Below are 11,273 nucleotides of genomic sequence, written 5' to 3' on the forward strand. Positions count from 1 at the left end.
TCTTTAAAGGGAAGTCTTGGAGCCACCGCCTTAAAGGTGTTATGTCCTTTGAAATCCTCTCCGTCCCCATTGGAGATACAGTGAGGCTTAAATTCGAGATGTTCCTCAAACAGTAACAACGGGAGAAAATAAGGCACTTGACATGCTGTCAAAGGCAAAGGTCTGGTCAAAACTAACTCCCTAATTTCTGAAGTAGGACCCAACTGAAGACGAAAAACTCAATACATCCTTTAGGCTTTGGGAGCAGGCTGTCATGGGTATGTTCACCTGCAGGAAATTGGTGGATGGACATGTCTTTCATGGAATTTATTTAAAAAGTAGTCTTTGAAAAACCAGCGCTTTGTTTCATATTCTGAGGCTGAAATGAAATGTATAATGGAACCTCATCCGCAAAGAAATGAGATACACCTTTAAACTGAACATCTGTCTAAGGGGAAGCATATATGACCGAGGACTGAGGACCGAACATTGGGGCACACCAGTGGACCAAGATCTGGAAATCTCCCGTCAGAGAGGTAAGAGAAAACCTGTAGTTTTGATCCAGAGATTATGAATAAATAATCACCAGTGTCAACGAGTTCCAGCTATGTCAAGATAGAGCATTTACTTGTGTTAAGATTTAGTTATAGGATTTGTGCTAAAGTAAAACACCTGTGTACGGAACAGTCATATTATCATCATCTGCCGCTTATCTGGGTCCAGGCCCAGGTCACGAAGAGGGCGGCTGTCACCTAGTCATCGTGGGTTTTTAGAAAAGAACCCACTATGACAGTCAGTGGAAACCGGCAAAGGATGCTGAAGGTGGAAACTTTGGGTGACGATTTCTTTGCCCTGATATCTCAAAACGTATCTTCGGTGCGCAAGTGGAAAATGTTATAATCAAAGTGTTGATATTTTTTCTTTGTTACTACTTAAGTTGCTGCTTTTGCACTGTATAAAACTAACAGCCTCTTCTTTTTTTTTTTTTTTTTTTTTTTTTTATAAATTTCAAGGGCTTGTGAGCCTTGTCTGATATTTCCTGAGAAGCATGAGGCGTTTATGTCACACCTCTGATGGTGACACAAGAAGCACTGTCATGACATGAGTGATGTTGAACAAAAAATGAAATGGCATCATGGATACTCCTCGTAGTGTGTGTGTGTCAGAGCGGGTGGGTGGGTGGGTGTATATATTGTGTATATATAGGCCAGTTTACCAGTGAAAAGTGTTTTGCTTTGCAAAGTTGAACTGTTTCTGCTGTTTTTGCGTGATTTAATCATCAACAGCTGCTGAACATTAACTGAATCAGTCACTGCTATCGCTATGGATTATAAACTCACTGGACTTCTGAGGCACTGTGGTAAATATCATATTTGACAATACTTTCAAATAATGTAATTTGATGTGAAGAATTATTTGCTCTTTCTAATGATGCAGTTTAGTGATAAGTCGCTCACTTTAAATGTTCACTAAGTAGTACTTTAAATGACGATGATGAAACTTTATTTTCTATACAAGCTTTTGTACAGATATACATGTGCCAAAACTTTTTTTGTTTGTTTGTTTTAGCAGTGATGTGAATGGGCAGGCCCATATATTTGGCTATAATTTCTCTTACGCATTCTTTAAACTAGAAATTTACTTGAACTGTGCTACCTGTGGGACATAGTTTTAGTCCTATTTAGTCCAAATTTGATGAGAAATCCATCATATAAGTGGAATTTGTGCCTTATGTTTTGTGTTACGTTTGAGTCACCTGTGTATCCACATTATTTTTCTCAGTGCTTCTCCACATGCTCTTGGCATTCCATTGGAGGCCAGTGTTTTCTGCTCCAATTCGCATCAGCTGTGAGCCCTTAAACAATACTATGTCTCTCACAGCACTACTGGATAAAGAAACAAATGACCTACTGAATGCATATGTAAGTACCACCCAATCAGTGTGTCATGTTGTCATTTTTCTGTGTATGATATATTTCTTGTACTATTTGTTGCAGACTTTTGGGGACATTTGGCACCAAGTGCAGTTTTTGTAGTTGGTGCACAATTTGATCTTGCTGTTTTTGAGATTACTCGCAGATTCTGATTCTCTTATAGCTTTTTTTTTGGCAGTTTCTTTTAATTGACAATGACAATGACCTTATGGGCTTTTTTTTAATGAAAAGGTTTCACTTCACATCTGTCCACTAAGAAAGTCAGTGTAAAGCTGCACTGATCAGTAAAGTTATAATCCTTTAGAGTTCAGCCCTAGTTGATTTGGTGTGTTACAGTCGAAACAGCAAGTTTCTCAGAAATACAGCAAAAGAGCAGTCAGACAAACACATGTTGCAGTGTGTAGGACAGATCTATTGTCGGAAATGGAACATAGTATCCATAATTAATTAATAGTTTCATCAGTGTATAATCACCTGTAGCTATGAATCGTAGTCTTTTTGTCAGGTCAGAGTGAGCTCTTTATATCCACTTGGGAAGCGGGTCCTCCTCCAAGGAGCCTTCCATGTTGTGCCGCCATGCTTCTGCAGTAGCCCAGAACAGACAAAGCAAACGCTGGCTCCAGCGAGGGCCTTTTGTGTTTTTACACTGAAGTAGCAGCTGCCGTAGGCTCTCCCTCACAACTGGCAAGGGAGGGGTCAGGGATATTCAGCTGGTTGCAATCTGCAACCTCACCGCTAGATGCCACTAAGTCCTACACACTGTAACTTTCATAATGATTGAAACCACAATTCAACATAATGCTGCGCACTGTGCAAGTAGCTTGTCCACAACAGTAGGATTTGGTTAGTATGCAGCCTGCCACCTGTAACTCTTTCACAGCTCACTGGGCTTCATTTTGTTCCAGAACTGAAATACACAGCTCAAAAATTGTTGACCATAAATAGTATCAAAAACAGGATTTAAGGTTATTCATGAAAATCTTGAGGATTATAACGTGATAAAATAAACTCTTATTGACAATACAGATCATTAAAAACCAATAAATGATAGTGGTTAATTATTTTATCACCACTGACAATGAAATGAGTGCTAGTTTGCTCGTTTGAATATGATGATCCCTTTCACTCCACACTACGGTTTAAGGTGAATTCATATCACACGTTTTCTTTTTTTCAGATAACTTTACACGGAAGCAGGACTGAATCGGTTCCAGCTGATGTTCCCAGTTCCAAAGTATCCGGTGTCAACATTTCTGAGAAGCTGCAGGACATCTGCATGAAGAATATGCTTTTTAAATTGCACATTTCAAAAGTAGAAGAATATCATAAAGAAACTTGGGGCAACTCACAACCTGTTGCCACCAACTTGAAAACTGTCGGGGGAAGGCTCAACTACCTTTTAAGTTCAATAAAGAATATTCTCAGTGGCATCAACCCTGAAACCTCTGTGACGTCAACACCAGCCCCACTGCAGCTGTCTCACAGTCATGACTATGCTAAAAAAGTATATGGATGGGGCGTCATAGTCACACTGAGTGCCTGGCTTAAAGAAGTTCAGCAGGTACTTAACGAGGAAAACAACATGTGTGGCCAATAACCAGCAGACTGTAATGTAACTTAGATTATGTTTATTTATATATTTGTTGAACGTGTATCTATTTATGGAATATGTATATTTATTTAAACATATTTATTTTCTGAAAAGGGGTGATGATGTTATTTTATTATTATTATTATTATTATTATTATTATTAACACAACACTGTTTTTCAATGTAGCACAGACGATGAAAAGCAGATTCATTACAAGCTCACAAAAAAGCTGCCTTCATTTTCAATAGGCCCTGTCTCCCAACTTGAAGGGTTTTGTGTGTGTGTCATATAATTTATTGCAGTCCAATGTTTGAGTTAATCTGTTATTTATTCATTAAGAATCAAATAAAGTTGGTATTTTTTTTTAAGTGTGAGTTAAAGTCTCATTTATTTTCATGTGACTGTGTGGGTCATCTGCTCAATCAGTGACAGTGAAAACAGGTTTGTGTCATTAGGCCCTTTTAGCAGTGAGGGACTGGGTACTGCTAAGTTGTAGGAGGTAGGGTACAAATGTTCCGTTATAAGTAACATTCATTAAAAGTTGGTACATTCATGTGTGTGTGAATGTGCCCAAAGGCAATATGTAATATCAGAAGTAACAAAGAAACCTTAAATCAATGCTTTATATAATACTTTTTGTGGTTTGATGTCTTGTATCTGTTCAGCTCATCCTACGTTTACCTGAGCAGGTGGTATGTTCCAGTTAGTCCACTTGAGACCGAGAAGGTAAAAGGGCTTTCACTGAGTAGACAGGGGGAGAGGGTATCTGTTGTGAGGGGGCAAATTTAATTTGTTAACCTTAACAGTTACATTTTTGTTATTGAATGCCACCTGTTTGTTTGTTTTTTGGCACAGATTTCAGCCTACAGATCTGCTTCCTCAGCATTTCTTTTAAGTTTTTCAGCGCTGAACAGCTACTACCTGCTGCACTTTACATGGGATGGCAGCGCTGCAGAACATTTTACATTTAAAAGTGTGTGAGGATGAAGTGATAACTGTTATTTATTATACATACTGAAAATTAAATTGGACCAAATGTAATCAGTCTAACCCCAAGCAATATCAAGCAAATCCCAACAGTGCTGTAGCGTTAGAAAATGTGACTGGAGGGTTAAACTGGACTGAACTAGGTCGACACGATAAAGGATACTGTGGAGTTGTGGTTAGGGTTGTATCTACGCACAGGAAGTATTTGCATGACGGGGATCTGAGCAGGCATGAATCAATCATAAAGTAGATATATGTCATCACAAAATTATGTGATTAACAAGTGACGTATATTAAAGAATGTTGTTTGTCAGAATAAGAGTTTAACCTGAAATGATGTCAAGATGGCTGATTATTTTTATGTTGGGTCCAGAGTAAAAATAATCACTTTTACAGATTACAAATTTACAGTTGTGTGTAGATCACGCAAGGTAAATAAAAGCCGGTGGAATGTACAATGTACTGGATTTCATCAAATTAGCTCCTCTTCATGACAGTTGTGCTAAATACAAATCACCAGTAATTTGCAGCATTTCCTTTTCCTCAGTGGGAGTGACAAAGAATACTGTGCAAGGTGCTGACCTGTCAGAAGAACCCAATCTAGATTGGTTTGCTGCTTTACTTTTTTCATCAAAGGATATGGTGAAGTTAGCGATAAGGGAAGTTTATCTTCAGCAGTTCTTTCACACGCCCCCTTTGAGAGGTGTGCAAATATAAAAATCATCCTGTGAGATGGCATTACTGCAAGAATCAGCCCTTGTCATATTTCAAAACTTGAGCAGAGTCAGAATGAAATACAGAGCAGGTAAAGTATGCCATGTAAAATAACTTCTTCACTCACTGGTCAGCATGTGTCACAAACTTTTAAATTCATGTGAAGGTTCTTGAGAGGTTTGACTGTGCACTTGCATTTGCAGGTTTTGTCAAAGTGGTGTGTGCCTGGATGGTGATTCTATTGCCAAGCTTGGATTCGTGCCATGCACTGAAGAAACATGCTACAGGTGGATCATGCAGGCCGAAAGAGCTGACGGCCCTCACCAAAAGTCTGGTTGAAGCAAGCTTGACAAGTTTTGTGAGTAACACAAAGGGTGTGTCTCTATACCATGTCTGGTAGTGTATGTGTCATGACCAAGGTCCTCAGCATACTGAAATTTCCGCCTCAGATTTGGACATTTTCAGTTTGAGTAGCAGAATGATGGGGAAAAAAAGGTCTTCTTTTAAAGATGTTTCTGTGAAGCAGCTCTCGCTGTTTATTTAGCGTGTTGTAAATCCATGCCGAGATCTTATCGCTTATGTGACCCTGCAGAGACAGAGTTTAAGAGATTAGTGGTATATCTTTGACACAGTGAGTTTACAGATTTGATAAATTTCATGCGATGAGCAAAATAAATCATCCGATTAAAATTCACTGTTGGTCTTCTCTTTCAGGATGAAGCCAATGGGAAGCACCTGGGCACCTGGTCCCCAGGCTTCCCTGAGCTCCAGGTCCAGCAGAACTCTCCTCTCCTCCCCTCAAAAGTTCAGTGCAGCCTCCTCTTCATGGCTCAAGGCCTGAAGAAAATCCTGGAGGACCAGGTGAACAACCTGAATCCCAAAGATGTTTCACTTCATAAGAATCTCGGCGCCACCATCTCTCAGATCGACATACTTGCAAAGTGTGTGAAGCATATTCTCGGAGGGGAGTGCTCCCCTAAACCACCCCCACCCAAAATGCCCACACACGTGTTTGACAGAAAGCAATGGAGCCACACTCTGTTGAAGACAGCCAGGAACTATCTGAACTGGCTGGAGCATAAGTTTGAGAACAAAACGTCAAAGGTCAAAGGCACAAATAATAGAAAACATAACGTTCCTGAGGCAAAGCGTCAGAAATACTTGGAAGGGAGTGGATACTTCCTGTAATCTCAGTTTGTTGATCTCAGTTTGTGATGCAAATGGCAGCAGTGATTTATGGCAGCTTTTCAATGTTTTTTTAAAATGTGTTATTTGTCATGTACACAGCATGTTGACATGCATTTGGGACATTTTTAACCTGCATGAATTCAATGCCAATGCAATTGGCAATTCCTTACAGACCGTAGCTAACATGGCTGATCAAATCTCCTTCTTAAGCCATTTTTGTTTGATATATTTGGAAATAAATGTATTCACTTTCAGACACAGCCAGGCTGTCTGCTTCCCTGTTTCCAGTATGGAAAGCTAAGCTAATTGGCTGCTAGAGCTATAGCTCCATATTTTCCTCAAAGACACGAGAGTGGCATCAATCTTTTCATTTAATTTTTGAGAAGAAAGCGAATATGCTTATTTTTCCAAAATTTCATACTGCTCCTTTTAAAGGTATATCAGAAATGGCTTTGTTCATTTAAACTTGATATTTTTGCAACAACCGTCATGGTTCCCGAGTGACAGTAATTAATCAACTTGCCAACGAGACAAATGAGAAGGGGCTCTAATACATTTCCTAATTACGACAGTTTGTTTTCTCAGCCTTCACAATGATTAATTGTTTTGCTCTGGCCATCTATCCCTTGTGAGCGGGATACACTGCCTGAGGTAGAAAGAGAAGCTGATAAGAATCACCTTCAGAGAGCCACCAGTTTGGACTCCAATCACCGTATTCCACAGTGAAATTTGAGGACAGATGGACAGTGCACAGTAAGGCAGATAAGTCTCCCATCAAAGCAACAAAGATTAATGTGGGCCTCTTCCTTTTCAAGTTAAGTGATCAATTAATATTCTATTAGAAGTTCCAGTGTTTCTTTTTTGTTCTGCATGAATTTCAATTGAATCTTTAAGTTGAAATTCAGTAGAATTCCTTAAATTTTACACGGACATTTTCGAATTGATATACTTAGTTCCATCAAAGAGCCGACTCAAATGTATTTCTTTGTTTATTACAATACACAATTTTTGAATGCTTCTTTTTTTTTTTGCACCATTACCATTAGGATAATGAATGTTTGTTCATTGTGGCTCATAAAATAAAATGGTTAGTGAATTCAAGTTCACATGGTTTGCGTTATCATTTTCTCTACTAAATTAAATCCAAAAGTTGTCTTGAACACACTTCAAGAAATGTGATTTTCTTTGGGCCTTTGGTAGCTTTAAAAATTTCTTGCATGCCTATCACCCTCGGATAAACTACACATACACCATCTACACATACAGTGTTGAACTGCCCTTTACACCTTACACCTACAACAGTTCATGGAAATATCAAAGGAACTAGTCAAGAAATTCTGAAGGTCACTAATCATAAAAAAACACAACTATAACCCTTTTCATTTCACAGTCACTTTTATTAAATATCCATTTCATATGCATGCACTATACACAGAAGTAATGTCACATTCTTTGCTGTTTTAAAATAGTCAACAAAACACCAAACAGCTGTTATCTTCTTTTAAAATGAAGCCTATTTTATGACATGAACTGGTTTGAAGTGAATCCTGATGGATGAGCTGCCTGTTATGTAGACCTGATGATCATCACGGATGAATGTATGAAGCATTCTATGCACTTATGAAGTGTAAATAATCAAATTACAGCATTTGTCCATTTTTGCAGTTGGTCTTGGATATCTTCCTTCCTTTGCCACTATAATGCAAAATTAACCAAGACAACAGTTTATTTGTAGAGAGTCTCTTCTCCAAGCACCCTTAGGTGTCCAACCAGGACGCTTTATTGGCCCACTGCTGATCCCGCATGTCCTAAACCCAAGACGAAATTCAAATGCTCATACAGGAAGGAGCTCTGGAGGACTCTCTCCGTAGCAGTACTTTGCTTGAGGGTTTCGGTAGGTGTTCTCATGTTGAACACTCTGAATGAGAGGAAAGAAATATAAACAAGTTAAGACATTTGAGCATTTTTTGAGGTTATAACACAAAGATGAATTTTGCTGCTGAATGAACAAAAAGGGATATAGATAAAGATATAAAACTAAAATAGTAATACTTATGATGAGAACAGCAAAAAATTACTGTTGCCAGTGTTTAACATTCAGGAAATTCATGAGACGACTCAAAAATCATAGTCATAGTGATGCATTAAAGAGGATCCTATCTTCTGTCTAGCTAATAGTCATCTCTGCCTGATGACTATTATATGAGCAATTAGTGACTTTAATTATTAAACGATAGATGGGACATGTGGTTGCTTATCTGTGGGACAATGTTTTCACTATTCACACCATCTTACACTAGATTTGTTCTTGCCTATCATACGTTTTAGAAAGTTAGGACAATCTGACAGCTGGTCTGTCAGAGTGGATCATTTTTAACTGTATTCGTCTCATAACATACTTGTGAAGAGGTTCTACACTTGGCCAGACACAGCTCAAAATGATCCTCCACAGCAGTAAAGAGATTCTGGAAACCTTCAGCTGCACGATTCAGGAAGCGCTCGAGGAGAGGTTGCTGTAGAAGATAAGAGAGAGCATGTGTAAAACACTTGTGTGCAGATTTCGGTCTGCTCAGTTTGTTCTTTTTTTTCCCCCCCTTTTGGTCACTGCTAAGTATAGACTGCCATATCAAGATTCAAGGATTCTTGAGTTTGAAGATTACTCATTAAAATATATGCAGACTGCAGTCTTGCAACATACACTACATACACAAGCCCCTGAACATCCTTGATGTGACAAACCAGATACCTTATCAGGCTGGAGACAACATGACACGCAATACTCGTAGATGCTACAGCAGCCGTTGGCCAGGCAGCTTTTACAGATGTACTGTCTGGTGCTGGGAGCATTGACATTACAGCAGCCGTTAACCAGCAAGTCTTTTCTCTCGCAGACATAACCTGTAAGACATTTACACTGATAAGCACATACACTTAATAAGAGCAACAAAATCATCACTGTATGGTGGTGAGTAATGGCTGCATTACCAAGTTCATCTGTGAGCAGTGTTTTGCCCTGAATTGAATTTCTGCACTGAGTAATCTGTCGGCTGCTGTTGCCCAGGTTGAAACGGACCTTCCAGGGGATGCGATGGTCTGAATCTCTAACCTCTAAGAGCGTGCGGTCCCGTATCGTCCTTTCCTCCTGCGAAATTCACACAGGATGTCATGAAATGTCATCAACATAGAGATTAAAGTTCAAAGTATGGTCAGACAATATGATGACATGTAATGTGAGAAAATACAGAAGGACTGGAAACGGACTGAAATATTTCTGATTAGAACAGTGCTGATAGAAAAGACAAAGTTCTCATGAGCTACTTAGGTTTGGTGTTTACTGAAAACCTCTGGATTTCTGACTGATGATTGGACAAAACAAGTGACTTTATGTCAGTTCAGGAAATTGTGAGGCAGTTTATTACTATTTTATACTATATGGAGCTGTGGCTAGATAGAGCAGGTCATCTTCTCCTGTCCACAGGCTGAATCCAAAACAGACATTATCTGGTTATATTATCAACAAAATGTTTCTCATAGATATACAGTCCTGTGCAAAGGTTTCAGACAATTTTAGATGTTTAGATATTTATTCATCGGGGAGGCATCTGATCAGCCCCAACCATACAGTCAGAGTTATAAAGAACTTTCTTCAGAGGCAAAAAGAACAAGCAGTCCTGCAACAGGTGGTATGGTCCCCAGAGAGCCCTGATCTGAGTACCTTTGGGTCAGACGACACTGAGGCAGCCTAAACCCACATGAGAACCGTGGCAAGATCTCCATGATGCTTGGAACATTGGGTGTTTCTGAAAACCTGAGCTAGAAGACTAGTTTTAGTGTAGTTTTCCTAATTATTATTATTATTGAAAGCATCTTCACTTTACTTTTAGGGCCTAAAACTTTTGCACTTGTCTGGCCTGTAATCTCAGACTGACTCTGGGATTCATCAGGACTCTGTGGGGTCCAGACCATCCATTGCAGCACTCCTTGTTCTGCTTGCTTTGCTTAAGACACTTCTCTATGATGATTTTAGCTGAATGGTGTTTAAGGTTTTAATTATCCTAAACGCCGAAAGCTTTTTCTCTGACATGCACATTAGTTTCACAAAACAATATAAAAATCACATATGCCAAGGACCGTTTGCAGATAGCACGCCCCTGGAGCAGAAGATGTAGTGGTAGTATCTGTACCTGTTTAAGTGTGCTGGTGAGAAAGTAGATGAGAGACAGTCCGAAGACTACTCCCAGCACCCAGCGCTTTCTCAGTAACCGCCGTAGCACCATCATAGCATGGCTTTCTTGTGGAGATGCCGGGGGTGACAGGGACAGTCCAAAACATCAGACCTTCACTGGCTGCTATCAGATGCCTGACTGACGTGTTTGCCAGGTATGAGTAACGATGTCTGACTCAAAAAGTGTACGAACCGAGCAAAGCTGGCTCTGTAAACTGACGTTAGCTAGCCTTACAGCAAATGTGACAAAACAAGACGTTTTATTTACACACCGATTCCAAAGAGCCGCTTTAGCTAACCCATGTTGCAGGTTAGGTTACTCATAAAACAAACAGTGGTTGTAAATATGACTTATTTTCCCAAAACAGCTAAGTAATGGGCACGCAAGCTAACATCATAAAAGCCTGCTTTGTTAGCCTGCTAGCCAGTTGACGTTAGCATTAGCTTTCTGTCTCTGATAAGCTAAACACTGATGATTAAAAAAAACAAAACTCTTCATGCGCTGTGACGCGGTCTAATGACACAGTTTCGTCTCCTTTGAAGAAAACAATTTGATATTGTCCAACAATGCGTCTGACGAGCAGCAACTGTGATTATTATCCGCCGAAACCTGACATCTACCATCAGCAAAACACACTTCCAACACGGATGTGG

General features: G+C 39.5%; 2 protein-coding genes across 2 annotated transcripts; one reads left to right on the forward strand and one right to left on the reverse strand.

Moving 5' to 3' along the window:
* Positions 1 to 5,249: 5,249 nt before the first annotated feature.
* Positions 5,250 to 7,448, forward strand: LOC121184874. The gene is made up of 3 exons (XM_041042785.1): positions 5,250 to 5,297; positions 5,410 to 5,564; positions 5,921 to 7,448. Exons 1-3 carry the CDS (start codon positions 5,282 to 5,284, stop codon positions 6,392 to 6,394), a joined length of 645 nt encoding a protein of 214 aa, XP_040898719.1. The 5' UTR covers positions 5,250 to 5,281; the 3' UTR covers positions 6,395 to 7,448.
* Positions 7,449 to 7,773: 325 nt separating this feature from the next.
* spring1 (SREBF pathway regulator in golgi 1) lies at positions 7,774 to 11,250 on the reverse strand. The gene is made up of 5 exons (XM_041042968.1): positions 10,579 to 11,250; positions 9,380 to 9,536; positions 9,141 to 9,292; positions 8,794 to 8,907; positions 7,774 to 8,312 (listed from the first exon to the last, which is right to left on the reverse strand). Exons 1-5 carry the CDS (start codon positions 10,672 to 10,674, stop codon positions 8,229 to 8,231), a joined length of 603 nt encoding a protein of 200 aa, XP_040898902.1. The 5' UTR covers positions 10,675 to 11,250; the 3' UTR covers positions 7,774 to 8,228.
* Between the last annotated feature and the right edge of the window lie 23 nt (positions 11,251 to 11,273).

Source organism: Toxotes jaculatrix, chromosome 7 (assembly GCF_017976425.1).
Source record: "Toxotes jaculatrix isolate fToxJac2 chromosome 7, fToxJac2.pri, whole genome shotgun sequence".
In the NCBI taxonomy this organism is placed as follows: Eukaryota; Metazoa; Chordata; class Actinopteri; family Toxotidae; genus Toxotes; species Toxotes jaculatrix.